Consider the following 22,274-nt stretch of genomic DNA (forward strand, 5'->3'; position numbering starts at 1 on the left):
CTTCAGGTTCACTAACTTCTTCCACGGTTGTCTCTGCCGTAACCATGGGTTTGACCCTTGTTTTCGATTCTACCAGTTGGTCAGCATGACGCCGTATTACATTTTCACCAACATCTACCGTGTACATCAGGGGTCCTTGTCTGGCCCGAATTGTTCCAGATTGCCATTTCTCATTTTTATAATCCCGGGCTAACACTGGTTGTCCTATTTCGAAACTCCGAGTGGTCTTGTTATTTATATGCTGGAACTGTTTGTTTTCAACTTCCCTCCGCACATTTGGTTTTAACAAGTCCAACCTGGACCGCAACCTCCTGTTATAGAACATCATGGCAGGGCTTTGGTTTGTCACTGCATGGGTGGCGTTTCGATATGCCAGTAGGAATTTGTCCACCTTGTGTTGTAGTGGAATCTGATCTTCGCTCATGGCCTTTATCGCTTTTTTGAACGTTTGTACAAATCTCTCAGCCAACCCGTTTGTAGCCGGATGATATGGGGCAGAGGTATAATGTTTCACCCCATTCTTCTTCATGAATCTCTGGAATTCTTCTGACATGAACTGCGGTCCGTTGTCTGAACATATTTGTTCTGGCAATCCATTTCTTGCAAATATCGTTCTTAACACCGCGATCATCTTTTCCGAGGTAGTGGTAGTCATCTTAATCACTTCTGGCCATTTAGAATGTGCGTCCACCGCAATTAAAAACATGGAGTCCATGAAAGGACCAGCAAAGTCAATATGTACACGTTGCCATGGGGTTGAAGGCCATTCCCATGGATGCAGCGGTGCAATCGGAGGTGCATTTTGCACTTTTTGGCACCCTGAGCAGCTTTTCGTCAGCTCCTCTATCTGTTGGTCGATACCCGGCCACCACACATAAGCCCTAGCAAGGCTTTTCATCTTGACTCCCCCCAGATGACCTTCATGCAGTTCCTTTAGAACTCTCTCTCTTAACTTAGGAGGAATAATCACCCTTGTTCCATACATCAATGTTCCTTGACAGACGGACAGCTGTTCTCGTCTTGCTGAGAATGCCGGTAACAATGGATCACCATGTGCTGGCCATCCCTTCACTGTCACTTCGTAGACCCTGGACAGTGTCGGGTCATTCCTGGTTTCTCTTTCAATACTTGCATTGGTGACTGGTAAACACTCGATGATGGTCGAGTGAAATAACTCAACAGGGTCAACTGTTAGTGCCTCCTCCTCTGTAGGTAGTGGCAGGCGCGACAGCCCATCAGCATTACCATGCTGCTTTGTACCTTTGAATTCTATCTGATATTGATGTGCCCCTAGGAAAAGGGACCATCTCTGGAGTCTCTGTGCTGTCATCACCGAAACACCCTTCTTAGGGTTAAAAATGGATACCAACGGCTGGTGGTCTGTCAGAAGTGTAAACTTTTGGCCCTGCAGGTAATGATTAAACTTCTTTACTCCCCACACAAGGCTGAGAGCCTCCCTATCTATCTGAGCATAGTTGCGCTCAGCGGAGGTCAATGATCTGGATGCGAACGCAACTGGCCTCTCCTGGCCATTTGGCAACTTGTGTGAGAGTACTGCCCCAGTACCATATGGAGAAGCATCACAAGCCAAACGAATAGGCAGCGTTGGGTTGAAGTGAGCCAACACTTCCTCTGAGGTGATCAATGCCTTGCTTTCGCAAAAGGCCCTCTTACAGTCCTCGCTCCACTTCCATGGTACTCCCTTCTGCAAAAGAGCGTTCAGCGGGTGCAGCACCGTGGATAAATTTGGCAGAAACTTATGGTAATAGTTAATCAACCCTAGAAACGACCTCAATTGGGATACATTATCCGGAGCGGGAGCCTTCACAACAGCTTCGATCTTATCAGGAGACTTATGAAGCCCCTCCTGGTCAATGACATGACCACAGTACGAGATCCGCTTCTGAAAGAATTCACATTTCTGGCGATTAACTCGAAGGCCATATTCTTTCAATCTGGTGAGCACCAGTTCCAAGTTTGCAAGGTGTTCCTCGTCATCATCTCCTGTAATCAGAATATCGTCCAGGTAACATTGTGTACCTGGAATTCCCTGTAATACCTGCTCCATGGCCCTCTGCCAAATTGCTGGAGCCGATGCCACTCCAAAAACCAGTCTATTATACCGGTACAAGCCTCTATGCGTGTTGATCGTGAGATACTGGCGTGACTCTTCCTCAACTTCCATCTGTAAGTACGCCTGCGCCAGGTCTATCTTGGTGAAGTGTTTCCCGCCAGACAACGAAGCGAAGATATCCTCAATCCGCGGAAGCGGATACTGCACCATGTGAAGCACCGGATTAACAGTGATCTTGAAATCTCCACAGATGCGAACCTTCCCCGGTTCCCCCGGCTTGTTGCTCGATGAACGCTTCATGACGGGGACAATGGGCGTGGCCCACTCACGCCAGTCTACCTTAGACAGTACTCCTGAACGTTCTAGCCCTTCCAGCTCAGCTTCCACATCTGTGGTAGGGCAATTATTGGGAAAAATTCTGAGGGACAAAATTAGTCTCCACTTGGAGAGGCAAGGATTAATCGGGGATAGTCAGCATGGCTTTGTCAAGGGTAAATCATGTCTGACAAATCTGATTGAACTTTTCGAGGGGGTGACTAGGTGTGTGGATGAGGGAAATGCTGTGGATGTGGTTTACATGGACTTCAGTAAAGCTTTTGACAAAGTCCCGCATAGGAGACTGGTCAAGAAGGTAAGAGCCCATGGGATCCAGGGTGCCTTGGCGCATTGGATCCTAAACTGGCTGAGTGGCAGGAGGCAGAGGGTGATGGTCGAAGGTTGCTTTTGTGACTGGAAGCCTGTGTCTAGTGGGGTACCTCAGGGATCGGTGCTGGGTCCCTTGCTGTTTGTGATCTACATAAATGATTTGGATGAGAATGTAAAAGGTATGATCAGTAAGTTCGCAGATGACACGAAAATTGGTGGGGTGGTAAATTGTGAGGAGGAAAGCCTCAGGCTACAGGAAGATATAAATGAGTTGGTCAGATGGGCGGAAAAGTGGCAAATGGAATTTAACCCTGAAAAGTGCGAGGTGATGCATTTTGGATGGACAAATAAGGCAAGGGAGTACACAATGAGTGGTAGGACCCTAGGAAGTACAGAGGGTCAGAGGGACCTTGGTGTGCATGTACATAGATCCCTGAAGGCAGCGGAACAGGTAGATAAGGTGGTTAAAAAGGCATATGGGATACTTGCCTTCATTAGCCGAGGCATAGAATATAAGAGCAGGGAGGTTATGATGGAGCTGTACAAAACGCTGGTGAGGCCACAGCTGGAGTACTGTGTGCAGTTCTGGTCGCCTCACTATAGGAAGGATGTGATTGCTTTAGAGAGGGTGCAGAGAAGATTAACCAGGATGTTACCTGGGATGGAGCGCCTCAGCTATGAAGAATGACTAAACAGGCTGGGGTTGTTTTCATTGGAGCAAAGAAGGCTGAGGGGGGACCTGATTGAGGTGTACAAAATGATGAGAGGCATAGATAGGGTAGATAAAGAGGAACTTTTCCCCTTAGTAGGGGGGTCAATAACAAGGGGGCATAGATTCAAGGTAAGGGGCAGGAGATTTAGAGGGGATTTGAGGAGGATCTTTTTCACCCAGAGGGTGGTTGGAATCTGGAACTCTCTGCCTGAAAGGGTGGTAGAGGCAGGAACCCTCACAACATTCAAAATGCATTTGGATGAGCACTTGAAATGCCATTGCATACAAGGCTATGGACCAAATGCTGGAAAATGGGATTAGACTGGACAGGGATTGATGGACGGCGCAGACATGATGGGCCGAAGGGCCTCTTTCTGTGCTGTAAAACTCTATGACTCTATGAGCAGGTCGTATTGCATAAGGTACCGGTCTGGCTTTGAAAAATGTCAGGTTTGCATGTTCTTCAACCTTGATGTTTGCCGTAATTCCTCTGTGTTCCCAGTCCCTGTTGGAACACCTCTTTAGCATCGTCCAATATTCTGGACAATCGTTTAGGTTTGACATCTTTTGTACCGGAATCTACCGTTAGTGCTTTTAAGGAATGCCAGTCCATATTTATTTTCCTAATCCACTCCCATCCCAGTAGTGGTGGACCTCCCTCAGGTAGCACATATAAGTCCATTCCTCGGCTTTCTTTGCCCTTGTGGACCACCTTTACCTCTATCTTCCCGATGGGGTATACTCTTTGCCCCGTGTATGTTTTCAATACAATCTCCGTATCCCGTAGGGGAATATGTGGGAATAACCTTTTGTAATCTTTCTTATTCATGACCGTCAATGCCGATCCAGTGTCCAATTCCATCTTCACTTGGACTCCTGCTATCTGAAGTGTGACCCAAATTGTTTGGAGGTCTGTTTCCTTACCAACATTGTGTACTCTTAGACTACCCAGTTCATTACTGCTGGAGTCTGAATCTGACTTCTGTTCGTTCGAACTGTTCTCTGTCACCTTGTGTACCTTTCTGTACTTTTCCTGCGGTGACTTTTTGTTGCTGGTCTTCTTTCCTGACCGGCATACTTTAGCTATGTGACCAAGCCTGCCACATTTTCTGCATTCCTGATTTTTGAACCAGCACTGGTTCTGATCGTGCGTTGTCTTTCCACAACGATAACATTTTACTGTACTCAAGACCATTTGATTGGTGCAGAGTTGCGGTGACCGTAGCTGCATTTCCGCAGTGCCTCTCGCTGCGGCTTCTTGCGATGCTGCAATAGTGACAGCTTTATCAAGCGTAAGATCATTCTGCTCAAGCAGTCGCTTTTGTGTTCCTTCTTTTAACAATCCACACACAAATTTATCTCGCAGCGCATCTGCTAGTCCTGTTCCAAACTGACAGTACTTCGATAGCTTACGTAGTTCAATTAAAAATTCAGCGTTGCTTTCGTCTTTCAACTGCGTTCTTCTGTAAAATTTAAATCGTTCCGCTATCATCAGCGGCGTGGGGTTTAAATGATTTTTCAGGACAGTAACAATATTCACGAAAGTCTGATCCGCCGGTTTATTTGGTGATAGAAGGTGCTTCAATAGCCCGTATGTCTTCGCACCTATTGAGCTTAATAAGGTTAGTGCTTTCTCATCATCTGGTACCTTATTTGCTTTACAATAAACTTCCATGCGTTCTACATACGTGGTCCAATCTTCGATATCACTATCAAAGGTATTAATGCTCCCATGTTTAGGCATCCTTGCAAGGTTTTAAATTTTTTTCCTTTTTTTTTCAAAATGGCGGCTTCCCGCGCTTGTCTTCTTCCCCCGCCTACTAAAATGGTGGCTTCCTGCGCTTGGCGGTCTTTCCCGCGCTCGTCTTCTTCCCCCGCCGACTACAATGGCGGATTCCCACGTTTGCCTTCTTCCCCCGCTGGCTGCAATGGCGATTGCCTTGCTGCTGCCGTTCTCGCCTCCCCAGCGGTTCTCACTCCCTGACGCTGCTTTGCCTCGCAGCCCCGCTTGCAGCCCGGCCCTTTACACCGGCTGCGTTTGAATTCTCCGCGGCTCTCGTGCCTTAAGCTTCTCAACTCCCCGACGCTGTTTTGCCTCGCAGCCCCGCTTGCAGCCCGGTCCTGTACACCGGCTGCGTTTGAGTTCTCCACAGCTCTCGAGCCTTAAGCTGCCCCAGTCGCTGCGCCTCTCAGCCTCGATTGCAGCCCGGCCCTTTCTACCGGCCGTGGTCGAGCTCTCCGCCCTTATTCCTCCGTTTTCCCTCCCCTACTCCACAGCCAACGCGGCCGACTTTCTGCTCGTGTCGCTGATCGGCTTACCCACCACCGTGGTAGAAGGGATGATCACTGCCTGTCGCTGATGGAGGGCTTCGTGGTCAGAATTCTTTTTCTTTTTAACCCGGGTTCTCGATGCCTCCCGTGCGATGGTGCTCAGCAGGATGATGAGGGCGGATGCCTCTTCTCGACGCCCGTTTTGAGGATGAAGCTGCCTTGGATGTAAAATTGCCATAGGGTAAGATCGGACTCGTCGCCACTGTTGAGTCTGTATGTCCCAGTTATGTTTAGGATCAATCACTGGACACAGACAACAAGAATAACTTTTAACAGGTCTTTACTATTCGGAGGTCAGGGCTGAACTGCCCAGCAAGTCCTTACACAACACTTATATACAGTTGTGGTCACCACCGGTATTACAGTATACAGCAGCCAAGAGAAAGTAGTACATCTCTTAAAGTAGTTCTCTTAAGGTGGAACAGGTTACATACACCACATAAATGATCTGGACAAGGGAACCAGTTGTAATATCTCCAAATTTGCAGACAACACAAAGCTGGGTGGGTGTGTGTGCTGTGAGGAGGATGTTGAGAAAATCCAGGATGTTTTGGACACGTTGGGCAGAAACATGGCAGATGCAATATAAGAACATAAGGACATAAGAAATAGGAGCAGGAGTAGACCAATCAGCCCCTCGAGCCTGCTCCGCCATTCAATAAGATCATGGCTGATCTGATCCTAACCGCCAATCTACTATCACAGAACTATCTCCTGAATCTAACAGAATTAGACACACGAAATAGGAGCAGGATCAGGCTACACGACCCCTGGGCCCGCTCCGCTACCCACAGGGCCATGTCCGATCCGAACCTAGACTCATGTCCAAATTCCTGCCCGCTCCCCATAACCCTTAATTCCCTTTACTTCTAGGAAACTGTCTATTTCTGTTTTAAATTTATGTAATGATGTAGCTTCTACAGCTTTTTGGGGCAGCATATTCCATGGACCTACCACCCTCTGAGTGAAGTAGTTCCTCCTCATCTCAGTTTTGAAAGAGCAGCCCCTTATTCTAAGACTATGCCCCCTAGTTCTAGTTTCACCCATCATCGGGAACATCCTCCCTGCATCCACCCGATCCAACCCCTTCACAATCTTATATGTTTCAATAAGATCGCCTCTCATTCTTCTGAACTCCAATGAGTAGAGTCCCAATCTACTCAACCTCTCCTCATATGTCCATCCCCTCATCCCCGGGATTAACCGAGTGAACCTTCTTTGTACTGACTCGAGAGCAAGTATGTCTTTTCTTAAGTATGGACACCAAAACTGTATGCAGTATTCCAGGTGCGGCCTCACCAATACCTTGTACAACTGAAGCAATACCTCCCTATTTTTATATTCTATCCCCCTAGCAATGAAAGCCAACATTCCATTGGCCTTCTTAATCACTTGCTGCACCTGCATACTAACCTTTTGAGTTTCGTGCACCAGGACCCCCAGATCCCTTTGTACTTCAGTACTTTCCAGTTTCTTGCCATTAAGATAATAACTTGCTCTACGATTTTTCCTGCCAAAGTGCATAACCTCACACTTTCCAGTATTGTATTCCATCTGCCAAATCTCTGCCCACTTACTTAGCCTGTCTATGTCCCCTTGCAGGTTTTTTATGTCCTCCTCACTCACTACTTTCCCTCCCATCTTAGTATCATCTGCAAACTTTGATATGTTACAGTCGGTCCCCTCCGCCAAATCGTTAATATAGATTGTAAAGAGTTGGGGACCCAGCACTGACTCCTGCGGAACACCACTAGTTACTGATTGCCAGTCTGAGAATGAACCATTTATCCCAACTCTCTGCCTTCTGTTAGATAGCCAATCCTCTATCCATGCCAGAATATTACCCCCAATCCCGTGATTTTTTATCTTAAGCAATAATCTTTTGTGTGGCACCTTGTCAAATGCCTTTTGGAAGTCTAAATACACTACGTCCACTGGTTCCCCTTTATGCACCCTATATGTTACTTCCTCAAAGAACTCCAGCAAATTTGTCAAACATGACTTCCCCTTCATAAAACGATGCTGACTTTGTCCTATTAAATTATGATTATCCAAATGTCCTGTTACTGTCTTGTGGTAAACCACTGTAGTTCACTGTGTTCACTGTTGTTGTTGTTGTTGTTGTCGTTCACTCTTGTTTCACTGTTGTGCCTGACTATGCCTCAGCTGACTCCGCCCCTGGGCTACCGAGTATAAGAGCGGCCGCATGGCAGCTCCTGGCATTCGGTCGTCCACTAGAGGCATAGTCCTGATCTGTCTGAAGTGCAATTCAGTAGTTAATAAAAGCCTGTTGTTCTGAACTCTGCCTAGCCTTTTATTAGAATTGATAGCGCATCAATTTTATTAACTACTGAAAAAAAAAACGATGCTGCAGATTCTTAAGATCAAGTGCCTGGAACTCGACCCACAAGAACCGGACTCGACTGCTAAGTTCTCGCACTGGCTGCACTGTTTTGAGTCCTTTCTGACTGCATCCGGCGAGACCGTCGCCGCCGATGCCGACAAGCTCAGGGTGCTGAACTCTAAAGTAAACCACCGAGCTTTTGCCCTTATCCGGGACGCTACGAGCTACCAGGGGGCTATCGACATCTTGAAGGAGCAATACGCACGCCCGGTCAACTATGTTTACGCAAGACATCTCCTGGGGTCTCGCAAACAACAGCCCGGGGAACCCACAGAAGCATACATACGGGCGCTGAAGGAACTCGGCCGAGCCTGCGAATGCAAGCAAGTAACAGCCACGGAACATACGGAGGAGCTCATCCGGGACGCCCTCGTGGTGGGCCTCAGGTCCACTCACACACGGCAGCGACTGCTGGAAAGTAGCGAGCTCGACCTGAAGAAGGTGATTTCACTCACCCTCTCGTTGGACGTAGCCCACCGGAACATGGAGGCCTACTCCCCGGACCGTGCGGCCGCCTCATGGATGCCGCAGCCGCCGCCACCTTGGGACGCGGCGCCGCCACGGGCCCTGGCCTCAACTGCTGCAGCGATGTCCCGCCCGAGCCAGAAATGTTATTTCTGTGGCCAAACCAAACACCCCAGGGCGCGCTGCCCGGCGAAAAACGCGGTCTGCTCTGCCTGCGGTAAGAAGGGACACTACGCTGGCGTCTGCAGAAGTCAGAAGACCCCTACCTCCAGCAGCACCGCGTGCGATTCGTGGGAGCGGCCATCTTGCCTCCCTCCAGCCTCGTGGGGATCGGGATCGTCATGGGCGCCGCCATTTTGTCCTTCCTCTCCGACGCCGCCATCTTGTCCGCCATTCTGCCAACGGGCCCCCGACCCACCCACCGCCGCCTCACCGGGGTTCTACAGCGACGCCACCGACTCCACAGCGGCCTCCATCACGCTGGATCAATCCAGACCCCATCAGCTAGCCAGGTCCACGATGGACATCCAGGTAAATGGCCGCGCCACAACTTGCCTTTTTGATTCCGGGAGCACGGAGAGCTTCATACACCCTGATACAGTACGGCGCTATTCTCTCTCGGTCCGGCCAACGCGCCATCGGATCTCCATGGCCTCGAAATCCCACTCAGCAGACGTCGGCGGCTACTGCGTAGTGACCCTCTCGGTGAAGTGCTCCGTATATAAAAATGTAAAGCTATTCGTCCTGCCACATCTCTGCGCTGCCGTTCTACTGGGGTTGGACTTTCATTGTCACTTTAAGAGTGTCACCTTGACATACGGTGGACCTCTTCCCCGCTCACTCTCTGCAACCAGCAGTTTTTAAATTGCCCGCCGCGCCCCACCTGTAGTCTCTCCACCCTCAAAATCACACCCCCCCCCCTGTTCGCCAACCTCACCCGCGACTGCAAGCCTATCGCCACAAAGAGCAGGCGATACAGCACCGGGGACAGATCCTTCATAAGATCTGAGGTGACGCGGCTCCTGAAAGAGGGGATTATTGAGGATAGTACCAGCCCCTGGCGAGCCCAGGTGGTAGTCGTTAAGACTGGCAACAAACAGCGCCTAGTCATCGACTACAGCCAGACTATCAACAAGTACACCCAGTTGGACGCATACCCCCTCCCCCGCATAGCCGACATGGTTAATAAGATAGCGCAATACCGCGTTTTCTCGACCATTGACCTCAAGGCAGCATACCACCAAATCCCTATCCGCCCTGAGGACCGCCAGTACACAGCTTTCGAGGCAAACGGCCGCCTTTTTCACTTCCTCAGGGTTCCTTTTGGCGTCACCAACGGTGTCTCCGTCTTCCAGAGGGAGATGGACCGGATGGTCGACGAGAATGCGTTACAGGCCACGTTTCCCTACCTAGACAACGTGACCATCTGCGGCCATGACCTGCAGGACCATGACGCCAATCTTGATAAGTTCCTCCGCACGGCCCAACTCCTAAACCTCACGTACAACAAGGAAAAGTGCATATTCCGCACAGCCCGCCTCGCTATCCTTGGTTGCGTGGTGAAACACGGAGTCATCAGTCCTGACCCTGACCGGATGCGCCCGTTGATGGAACTTCCCCTGCCCCACTGTCTCAAGGCCCTCAAAAGGTGCCTGGGCTTCTTTTCCTATTACGCCCAGTGGGTCCCTCATTATGCGGACAAAGCCCGTCCACTTATCAAGTCCACTTCCTTCCCCCTGACGGCGGAGGCCCGCTTAGCCTTTCACCGTATAAAAGATGACATTGCCAAGGCCACCATGCACTCAGTAGACGAGTCCATCCCCTTCCAGGTGGAGAGCGATGCATCCGACTTTGCCCTGGCCGCTACCCTTAACCAGGCGGGAAGACCCGTGGCCTTCTTTTCACGAACCCTCCAGGGCTCCGAACTCAGACACTCCTCTGTGGAAAAAGAGGCCCAGGCCATTGTGGAGGCGGTGCGCCACTGGCGGCACTACCTGGCTGGAAAACGATTTACCCTGCTTACTGACCAGCGTTCAGTTGCTTTCATGTTCAACAACAAGCAGAGGGGTAAAATCAAAAATGACAAGATTTTGAGGTGGAGAATCGAACTTTCCACCTACAATTACGACATCTTGTACCGGCCAGGGAAACTCAACGAACCCTCAGACGCTCTATCGCGAGGCACATGCGCCACCGCGCAGATCGATAGACTACGGGGCCTCCACAACGACCTCTGCCACCCGGGGGTCACCAGGTTCTTCCATTTCATTAAGGGCCGCAACCTGCCTTACTCCATCGAGGAGGTCAGGACCATGACCAGGAGCTGCCCAGTCTGTGCAGAGTGCAAGCCGCGCTTCTATAGGCCTGACAGAGCAAACCTGATCAAGGCCACCCGCCCTTTTGAGCGCCTGAGTATCGACTTTAAAGGGCCCCTCCCCTCCTCTGACCGCAATGTGTACTTCCTCAACATAGTTGATGAGTACTCCCGTTTCCCTTTTGTCATCCCCTGCCCGGACATGACCACCGCTACGGTCATTAAATGCCTGCACAACCTCTTTGCTCTGTTCGGTTTTCCCAGCTATATTCATAGCGACCGGGGCTCGTCCTTCATGAGCGACGAACTCCGTCAGTACCTGCTCATGAGAGGTATTGCCTCAAGCCGGACCACCAGCTACAACCCCCGGGGGAACGGACAGGTTGAAAGAGAGAACGCGACGGTCTGGAAGGCGGCCCTCCTAGCCTTAAAATCTAGGGGCCTTCTGACCTCCCGTTGGCAGGATGTCCTACCCGATGCGCTCCACTCCATCCGGTCACTGCTGTGTACAGCCACCAATGCAACCCCCCATGAGTGAATGTTTGTTTTTCCCCGGAGGTCCACATCCGGTAACTCACTACCACACTGGCTGACGTCCCCAGGGCCCGTCCTGCTGAGGAAGCATGTAAGGTCCCACAAAACGGCTCCCCTGGTAGAGAAGGTTCACCTTCTCCATGCCAACCCCCAGTACGCCTACATGGCATACCCGGACGGGCGGGAGGACACAGTCTCCATTAGAGATCTGGCACCCTCGGGGTCCTCTGACCCGCCACCATTGCCCCCCACCACGACCCCCTCCGACACGGCCCAAAATTCAGTAGACCCAATTCTCATCCCTGTCCATTCCACCCCAGTAGACGGCATGCCGCGCCCCCAGGACCAGCCGGAGCCCACTCGCCCACCCAACACCAAAGGGGACGATACGCCGGTGCTGGACCCCGCTCAAGACGCGTCGTGGGAAGCTGTACCATCGCAACCGTCGCCACGAAGATCTCGACGGCAAACGAGGCCGCCCAACAGACTCGCCTACTCGAACTTTTGATACACTTCACCCCACCGGACTTAATTTTAAACGAGGGGTGAATGTGGTAAACCACTGTAGTTCACTGTGTTCACTGTTGTTGTTGTTGTTGTTGTCGTTCACTCTTGTTTCACTGTTGTGCCTGACTATGCCTCAGCTGACTCCGCCCCTGGGCTACCGAGTATAAGAGCGGCCGCATGGCAGCTCCTGGCATTCGGTCGTCCACTAGAGGCATAGTCCTGATCTGTCTGAAGTGCAATTCAGTAGTTAATAAAAGCCTGTTGTTCTGAACTCTGCCTAGCCTTTTATTAGAATTGATAGCGCATCATGTCTCCTTAATAATGGACTCCAAAATGTTACCTACCGCAGATGTTAGGCTAACCGGTCTATAGTTTCCAGCCTTCTGTCTACTGCCCTTTTAAAATATGGGTGTTACATTAGCAGTTTTCCAGTCTGCCGGGACCTTTGCTGAGTCCAGGGAGTTTTGGAAGATTATTACCAATGCATCCACAATCCCAACCGTCACTTCCCTCAAGACCCCAGGATGTAAGCCATCAGGTCCAGGTGATTTATCCACCTTGAGTCCCATTATTTTACCGAGTACCACTTCCTTAGTGATTTTGATTGTGTTTAGCTCCTCCCCCCCTATAGCCCCCTGTTTGTCCCGTGTTGGGATATTCTTAGTGTCCTCTACTGTAAAGACTGATACAAAATATTCATTCAGTGTTTTTGCCATCTCCATATTTCCCACCATTAATTTCCCGGTCTCATCCTCTAAGGGACCAACATTTACTTTAGCCACCCTTTTTCTTTTTATATAACTATAAAAACTCTTACTATCTGTTTTTATATTTTTTGCGTATTTACTTTCATAATCTATCTTCCCTTTCTTAATCAATCTTTTTGTTATTTTTTGCTGTCTTTTAAAGTTTTCCCAATCCGCTATCCTCCCACTAGATTTGGCTACCTTATATGCCCTTGTTTTTAGTTGAATACTATCCTTAATTTCTTTACTTAGCCACGGATGGCTGTCTTTTCTTTTACACCCTTTTCTTCTCAGTGGAATATATATTTTTTGGAAGTTGTAAAATAACTCCTTAAATGTACACCACTGATCATGTATCGTCTTACCCTTTAATCTATTTTCCCAATCCACTCTACTCAATTCCGCCCTCATACCTTCATAGTCTCCTTTATTCAAGCTTAGCATGCTTGTTTGAGATCCAACCTTCTCACCCTCTAATTGAATATGGAATTCAACCATGTTATGGTCATTCATTCCAAGTGGATCCTTTACTGGGACATTTTTAATTAATCCTGTCTCATTACACAGGACCAGATCTAAGGTTGCTTGCCCCCTGGTCGGTTCAGTTACATACTGCTCAAGAACCCCTCCCTAATACACTCAATGAACTCATCCTCAAGGCTGCCCTGCCCAATTTGATTTGTCCAATTAATATGATAGTTAAAATCTCCCATAATTATAGATGTTCCCTTATTACAAGCCTCAGCTATTTCCTGATTAATACTCTGTCCAACAGGGTTGCAACTGTTCGGAGGCCTATAGACTACGCCCACTAGTGTTTTTTTCCCCTTATTATTCCTTACCTCCACCCAAACTGTTTCATTGTGAGGTTATCCACTTTGGTGTCAAAAACAAGAAGGCAGATTATTATTTGAATAGCAATAGATTGGGAGAAGGGGAAGTGGAATGAGACCTGGGTGTCCTTGTGCACCAGTCGCTGAAGGTAAGCATGCAGGTGCAGCAGGCGGTTAAGAAGGCAAATGGCATGTTGGCTTTCGTAGCGAGAGGGTTTGAGTACAGGAACAAGGATGTCTTGCTGCAGTTGTGCAGGGCCTTGGTGAGACCACACCTTGAGTATTGTGTGCAGTTTTGATCACCTTATCTGAGGAAGGATGTTCTTGCCATGGAGGGAGTGCAGCGAAGATTCACCAGGCTGATACCTGGGATGGCAGGAATGATGTATGAGGAGAGATTGGGTCGATTGGACTTGTACTTGCTGGAGTTTAGAAGAATGAGAGGTGATTTCATTGAAACTTAGAAAATTCTAACAGGAATGGACAGACTAGATACAGGAAGGATGTTTCTGATGGCCGGGGAGTCCAGAACCAGGGGACACAGTCTAAGGATAAAGGGTAGGCCATTTAGGACAGAAATGAGGAGGAATTTCTTCACCCAGAGAATGGTGAACCTGTGGAATTCTCTACCACAGAAGGCGGTGGAGGCCACTTCATTAAATATATTCAAGAAGGAGTTGGATATATTTCTTAAGGCTAAAGGGATCAAGGGATATGGGGAGAAAGCAGGGACCGGGTACTGAATTTGGATGATCAGCCATGATCTCATTGAATGACGGAGCAGGCTCGAGGGGCCGAATGGCCTACTCCTGCTCCTATCTTCTATGTTTCTATGTCCCTTTAAAATCAGTCATCCCTGGGACGTGGTCCCTTTAATGAAAATCACACAGAAAAAGAAAGTGCCTGTCCCTTTAAGAGAAACCCCCACCACTCCCATATTTCTCTTAAAGTGCTTGAAATTAATAATTAAAAATGCTGAAAATTAATATTGAGAAAATTAATTCAGGGAGAAGAAATATTTTTACTCAAGTATTTGCTCCAGAGAGTTTTTTGTTTCTGCTTCATCAATTTAAAAACTAACTGCTTTTTAAAAAACTTACGCAAATCAAAATTAGTTTGAGCTGTAAAATGTGAAAGGAACATTAAAAATAAACTTTCCCAGGCTCACAGATTCTGACCAGGCCCCGTTACAAAATGGCGGCGTGCTGATCCGTCCAATGAGCCGGTTCTAGGTCCCGCCTCCTCCTTTGGAGGACCAAAGCCCCTCGGTCGGTCCTCCAGGCTCCGCCTCCCCTCGCTCATTGGTGGAGAGCTCAGTGTCAGTCAGTGCACGCCGGCGACGTCGTGACGTTGCAGGGTGGGTGGTTGGAGCAGGCGGGAAATTAAATTCATTTAAATTAAATCTCCCGTCAGCCTCCTCTGTCCCAATCAGGTGGCGCAAGTCCCGCCCCTCAGGCTCCCCGATTGGTTGGAGGACCCGCCGCTGGCTTGCTCCTCCAGCCCTGTCCCGCTCACGCCCTATTGGTTGGAAGCTCCCGTCAATCAGGCATTCGGCCTGGGTCCCTATTCCATGGACTCTCAGGTTTGGATTCCCCTTTATTCTCTCCCCTCCTCTGATCTCAATCGGATCTGGGGGGAAACTCACTTTCCCTCACTGATTGATTGCGGCTCTTCACCAACACCGACTTTACAAAGAAAGGCCCGCGCGGCAGCCTGGAGCTCAGGGGCTGAAATAAAGAATAGATTTGCCTTTCTAATCTAGGCTTTATTAACTTAAAAATCCTGTAGCACATCTTTCAACACCCAGTCCCAACTAAAGGCTGGAAAGAACTGAATTTAAGATGGCCACCACAAATCACATGACATCAACTACCAATGAGATTACAGCATATATCCCAAGGCAGGAAACAAACAACCAATCACAATACTTCTTACTAAACATAAAGAATAATCACCACATTCACCCCTCCTTTTAAAATATACTCCAACCTAAATAACCTTTACAATTTATAATTAATTATTTACAACAAAAACTATGCACAGACAAAATAAAACTATTCAACATGACACAATACTAAGTGAGCAACAACAAATAGTAACATTGCACATAAGCATTAAGTATCTCTCAACTAAAACAATATAATATAATATTTCAACAATTTTAAAACATTACTATCAATTTAAAAGTCCATTTTCAATCGGTCGACCGGATATCTTGTTTGTGTCGACCTTCTTAACCTTGGTGAAATTCCTTGCCCTCCCATACCAGGAGACACAGAAGTATCTTCTGCAGGAAGGCTATCCATATCCCGATCTTCAACGGTTTCCGGATTAGAAATCCCATCAGGAGGTAAACTGGGACGGTCATGAACATCCGAGGTCTGACTAATAGAAGTATAATTATCTGCAGTCGGATTGGAAATATTCGTAGTATCTGTAACAGAATCCACATTATCTGAATCATGACTATTGTTAATATCCTCAGAAGAGGGCTGGCCACCACAAGGAGCCAAGTCTTTAATTGAAACGGTACTTTCTTTCCCATCTTGGAATCGAATATGAGCATATTGGGAATTTGCCTCCAACAGCTCCACCTCCTCCACTAAAGGATCATATTTTGACAATCTAACATGGCGTCGAAGCAGCACAGGTCCCTGCATAGTAAGCCATGAAGGTACCGAATATCCCGTAGTAGATCTCCGCGGATAGTTAAAGAGCCTTTCATGGGGGGTCACATTAGTAGCCGTTGAAAGCAATGATCTAATGGAATGCAGGGCATCAGGCAGTACCATTTCCCACTGTGTATTCTTAAGGTTCCGGGATGTCAAAGCCAACATAACTGCCTTCCAGATCACCCCATTGTATCGTTCGCACTGTCCATTACCCTGGGGATTATACGGGGTAGTTCTGCTAGTAGAAATTCCCCGACTCTGAAGGTATTCCTTCAACTGGGAAGACATAAAAGAACTTCCCTGATCCGAATGGATATACGCAGGCATCCCAAAGATGACAAAAAGTTGAGTCAGACATTTGATAACTGTAGCAGCTGATACATCTGCGCAAGGAAAAGCAAAAGGGAACCTTGAAAACTCATCCACAACAGTAAATATATATCGGTTTTGAGTAGTTGAAGGAAGAGGCCCCTTAAAACCGACGCTCAAACGTTCAAAAGGAGAAGTAGCCTTTATAAGATGAGCTCGTTGAGGCTTAAAGAAATTCGGTTTACACCGAGCACAGATAGAACATGATGAAGTCATCCGCTTGACGTCTTCAACTGAAAAGGGCAAATTCTTACTGCGTACGAAGTGTATCATCCTCATAACCCCAGGATGGCATAAGGCATTGTGAAGATTAATAAGCGTATCTCCGTGAATCACAGAACAATAAGCCCTCGACAGCGCATCAGCAGCAACATTATCCTTCCCCGGACGATAAACTATATCAAAATGGTAACATGCCAACTCAATCCTCCACCTCATTATTTTATCATTCTTAATCTTTCCAAAATGTTTGACATCAAACATAAAGGACACAGACTTTTGATCAGTTACCAACGTAAAATGTCGCCCCGATAAATAATGTCTCCACTTACGCAGTGCTTCTACTATTGCATACGCCTCTTTCTCTATTGAAGAATGCCTTTTTTCACTATTGTTCAAGGTACGTGAGAAAAAGGCCACAGGTCTTCCATTTTGGTTCAGAGTAGCCCCAATTGCAAAATCAGAAGCGTCCGTCTCAATCACAAAAGGAACCTGCTCATCAATAGAATGCACAACTGCTCCAAGGATATCCTTTTTAAAATTATCAAAACACGTCCTGGCCTCCCATGATAGAGGATATGTCGTAACCCGAATAAGAGGCCGGATCTTCTGTGAAAAATTTGCAATCCAATTAGAATAGTAAGAAAACAGTCCAACAACTCGTTGCAAAGCCTTAGAATTAGTAGGACAAGGTAAATCAATCAATGGTCGCAGACGTTCTGGGTCTGGTTTAATCTTGTTTCCCGAGATAATGTACCCCAGTAGATTTACCTCAGTGGTCGAAAAGGTACACTTCTCTTTATTGAAAGTTAAACCAACTTTTTCCGCAGCTTGAAGGAATCTTTCTAAATTAGATTCATGCTCCACCCTTGATTTGCCACACACCGTGATGTCATCTAAGTATGAAAAGGTGTCAGAGAGAGAGTTATCACTTATAAAAGCATCCATTGCCCGTTGAAAACAAGCAACGCCATTAGTAACACCAAATGGTATTCGGCAAAACTGATACAGCTTTCCACCAGCCTCAAAGGCCGTATATGGTTGATCCTTCTTAACAATAGGAATCTGATGATAAGCACTCTTTAGGTCAATAGTGCTAAAAACCTTATACTGAGATACTTTATTGATAAGCTCATCAATCTTAGGCAAAGGGTACGCATCTAATTGAGTATACCTATTAATAGTTTGGGAATAGTCTATCACCATTTGTTTCTTATGTCTCTCGTTAGTCGTGACAACTACCTGTGCCTGCCAAGGCGAACAACTAGGTTCAATGATTCCTTCCAATAAGAGACGTTGAACTTCAGAATTAATAAATTCTCTATCCTGACTGCTATACCTTCTTGACTTGGTAGCAATTGGCTTACAATCCGGCATCAAATTGGAAAAAAGTGATAATGGAGAAATGGATAAAGAAGTTAATCCACAAATAGATAAAGGTGGCTTAGTCCCTCCAAATGAAAGACTGAGAGACTCATGTAACTGAAGCACATCATGACCAATCAAAATATCCGCACAGAGATTAGGCAAAACAGATAGGCGTATATCAGTATACGTATTACCTAGAAGAATCAATTTCACAAGGCAACAACCAGTTACTTGTGAAGTGAGAGTCGTCTGAGCCATACACACCTGATAGGAAACAGGTGAAATTTTCAAATGCTTCTCCTTTGCAAACTGAAGACTTATAAAACTCTCGGTACTGCCCGTATCTATAAGGGCCTTCACTTCCAACCCATTAACTTGGGCCGTAACTGTAGCTTTGTTTAGGCCATGAGCAAATGCAGCAGAAATTGATGCAATAAACGCCCTATCTAAAGGCTGAATAGTCACAGAGGAGGTAATTGAACCTGATGATTTACACACACGTGCGTAATGACCTCTCTTGCCGCATTTACTACACACAGCCTCCCGAGCAGGACACTTCAGACGAGGGTGCCGGACGTTCCCACAAAAATAACACTTCTGAATCCTAGAGGCAACAGCCGCTGAAGTAGAAACTGTTTCAGAATCTAGTAAACCACTCCTATTAAGTCCACATAATTCCTTTTCATCCGGAACTGCCGAAACCACAGTCACAGGCCGATTAAAAAGAGCATAAGAATCCGAACTTCTCTGAGCCACATCCAATGTAGAAGCTTGCTCAAAAGCACTCTTAAGATCCAAAGTCTTATTTTCTAACAACCGCTGACAAATTGATCTAGACAGTAATCCATTAATAAAAGCATCCCGTACCAATTCTTCCTTATATTCTTCAGCCGTCACAGCCTTATAATTACAGTTAACACTAAGGCACCGAAGTGCTTGTAAATAAGTATCCAAAGATTCTCCCACCTGCTGCCTACGGGCAGATAGAAGGTGACGTGCAAATACCTCATTCTTTGGTTTAACAAAAATCTTTTCCAATGTAGAAATAGCCACTTCGTAAGTTTTACAGTCCAAAATATACTTATACACATCCGGAGCAATGTAATTGATCAGCATATTCAGCTTATTTAGAGACTCTTGATCCAACACGCCCAAAAAGTTTTTAAATGTACAATACCAGTGTTTCCATTTATCATCCACTCCTGCAGAATTAGGGTCAGCATTGAATCGTTCTGGTTGAAGATATCACTCCATTCTGACATAAAGTTAATAAATTGAAATAAAGAATAGATTTGCCTTTCTAATCTAGGCTTTATTAACTTAAAAATCCTGTAGCACATCTTTCAACACCCAGTCCCAACTAAAGGCTGGAAAGAACTGAATTTAAGATGGCCACCACAAATCACATGACATCAACTACCAATGAGATTACAGCATATATCCCAAGACAGGAAACAAACAACCAATCACAATACTTCTTACTAAACATAAAGAATAATCACCACAGGGGCCCAGCGCGCAGGCGCGGGGAGGATGATTGACAGGGGCCCAGGGTGTGTGCTGAGCATGCGCGGTGCGGGCCGGGCGCCTGTGGAGCAGGAGAGGGCGGTGCCATGGGGCACATGCGCGGGGTCAGCCACAACTCGGCGCGGTGGCCGGAGCGCTTTCTGGAGTGTGGGGGCTTGTGGGGATTGCAGCCGCCATTACTGTTGATCCTTTCAACCAACCTGTGCAGCAGCTGGGGCCTGAAAATCAGCTTCACTGCCCCTGGGCTGGGAAAGGGGGACATGAGGCAACATTCTCCCTCTTACCCCTTTCTACACTCCTTTTACAGGGTTTTAGAAGTGGAGCATTTACAGAGCGGAAGCTCAGACCAAACATCACGTCAGTGTCAGACAGTGTCGCTCGATTCATCAGGACCTGAATACCTTCGGCCTTTGTACATGGAAGGAGAGAGCAGCGATCCCAGCGCAGACAAACTGCACACGTGTTCCATGTGCGGACTCGCCTTCAGCCGATCACCTGACCTGGCGAGACATGTGCACCGTCACACCGGGGAGAAACCGGGTAAAGGTGGGGATGGGGGGAATGCATCCAGTTCCCTGTCTACGTCAGAAGTTCTTCCGCACAGTCACCCTGGAGACAGTCCGTTCACCTGCTCTGTGTGTGGGAAGGGATGCACTTGCACATCCCACCTGCTGAGACACCAGCTTGCCCACACTGATGAGAGGCCGTTTCAATGTTCTGACTGTGGGAAGTGCTTTAAAAGCTCCAGGGATCTGAAGGAACACCAGCTTGTTCACACCGATGAGAGACCGTTTACATGTTCCGACTGTGGGAAGAGGTTTAAAAGGTCTGGGGATCTGACAAAACACCAGCGTTCTCACAATCGAGAGAGACCGTTCACCTGCTCTGTGTGTGGGAAACGTTTCACTGTGTCATCCAACCTGTTGACACACCACCAAGTTCACACTGATGAGAGACCCTTTAAATGTTCTGACTGTGGGAAGAGCTTTAAAAGCAACAGGTACCTGACCAAACACCAGCGAGTTCACACTGGGGAAAGGCTATTCACCTGCTCCGTGTGTGGAAAGGGATTCCCTGATTCATCTACCTTGCTGAGACACCAGCTTGTTCACACTGATGAGAGACCCTTTAAATGTTCTGTCTGTCAGAAGATCTTTAAAAGCACCAGGGATCTGAAGCACCACCAGCTTGTTCACACTGATGAGAGAGCGTTTACATGTTCTGACTGTGGGAAGAGTTTTAAAACCTCCGGGGCTCTGAGCACACACCAGCTTATTCACACTGGGGAGAGGCCGTTCACCTGCTCTGTGTGTGGAAAGGGATTCTTGCAGTCCACCAAACTGTTGGCACACCAGCTTGTTCATACTGATGAGAGACCGTTTACATGTTCTGACTGTAGGAAGAGCTTTAAAAGACCCGGGGACCTGAAGCAACATCAGCTTGTTCACACTGATGAGAGACCGTTTACATGTTCTGACTGTGGGAAGAGCTTTAAAAGCTCCAATGACCTGCTGAGACACCAGCGAGTTCACACTGTTCTGTAGTGCAGGGCCCTGTAGACAGCTGGGGTGACATGAACGTGGAATGGATGAATGTTTTATAAATTCCTGTACTATTGTTTAATCTTTCAAACTGTTGTGCTGATGATTCTGTTGATTTGACTGTTCATGTTATTTTTTTCCCTTATCACAGGCAATTGCCTATTAATAGTCAACCATGTGCCCCCTTTTTAAAGGGGCACAACCAATAAAACCTGTAACGTAACAAAAAAAAGTTTAAAGGGAACGTAATAAATGAAATTAAAATTCTATTTTTGGTGGTGATGATGCACGCCAATCCCTCCAGTACCCACCGGTCATGGAAGGCCTCGAGCGTGCTGGTGGACTGTTCATGTTATCACATAGAATAAGTCGACGAGTGAAGGCACAACGTCTGGGTGTGAATCTAATAATAACCTCACGGACTGTATAGGTGTGATACCCAGACGGGATTGTGGTTATGGTCTGGTCACAGATGGACTAAATCCCCTTTACTCACCTCTACAACAGGTGATGGAGATTCACAATCTGCACAGGGTGGGGAAGGAACCTCAGAACAGGACGAGGCCATTCAGCCCCTCGAGCCTATTCCACCATTTAATCAGATCACAGCTAATCCGTACCTCACTCCATCTACCCACCTTGGTTCCATAAGCCTTAATACCCATAACCAACAAATTCTATCAATCTCCATTTTGATATTTTCAGTTGACCCCCAGCCTCAACAGCTTTTAGTGGCAGTGTGATCCAGATTTCCACTACCCTGTGTGTGAAGAAGTGCTTCTTGACATCACCCCTGAATGGTCGAGCTCTAATTTTAAGGTTGTGCCCCCTTGTTCTGGACTCCCCACAGCTCCACCAGAGGAAATAGTTTCTCTCGACCCTATCAAATCCTTTAGTCATCTTAAACACCACAATTAGATCACTCCTTAATCTCCTATACTCGAGGGATTACCAGCCCAGTCTGTGCAACCTGTCCTCATAATTTAACCCTGTCAGCTCCGGTATCATTCTGG

The 22,274-nt window shown here is 47.4% G+C and overlaps 2 protein-coding genes and 1 pseudogene across 2 annotated transcripts in view; 1 reads left to right on the forward strand and 2 right to left on the reverse strand.

The window, feature by feature from the left end:
* The window catches only part of LOC147084124 (uncharacterized), a 364,363-nt pseudogene that overhangs the window by 231,267 nt on the left and 110,822 nt on the right, over nucleotides 1–22,274 (reverse strand).
* LOC147084125 (uncharacterized) overlaps nucleotides 1–22,274 on the reverse strand; it is a 227,182-nt gene that overhangs the window by 38,509 nt on the left and 166,399 nt on the right. The gene's annotated exons all lie outside the window — the stretch shown is intronic.
* Nucleotides 19,807–21,500, forward strand: LOC147084127 (uncharacterized). Its single transcript, XM_085979866.1, has 2 exons — nucleotides 19,807–19,811; nucleotides 20,325–21,500. Exons 1-2 carry the CDS (start codon nucleotides 19,807–19,809, stop codon nucleotides 21,262–21,264), a joined length of 945 nt encoding a protein of 314 aa, XP_085835992.1. The 3' UTR covers nucleotides 21,265–21,500.

Source organism: Somniosus microcephalus, unplaced genomic scaffold (genome assembly GCF_052327205.1).
Source record: "Somniosus microcephalus isolate GS21.2 unplaced genomic scaffold, FLI_Smic_1.0 scaffold1, whole genome shotgun sequence".
NCBI lineage: Eukaryota > Metazoa > Chordata > Chondrichthyes > Squaliformes > Somniosidae > Somniosus > Somniosus microcephalus.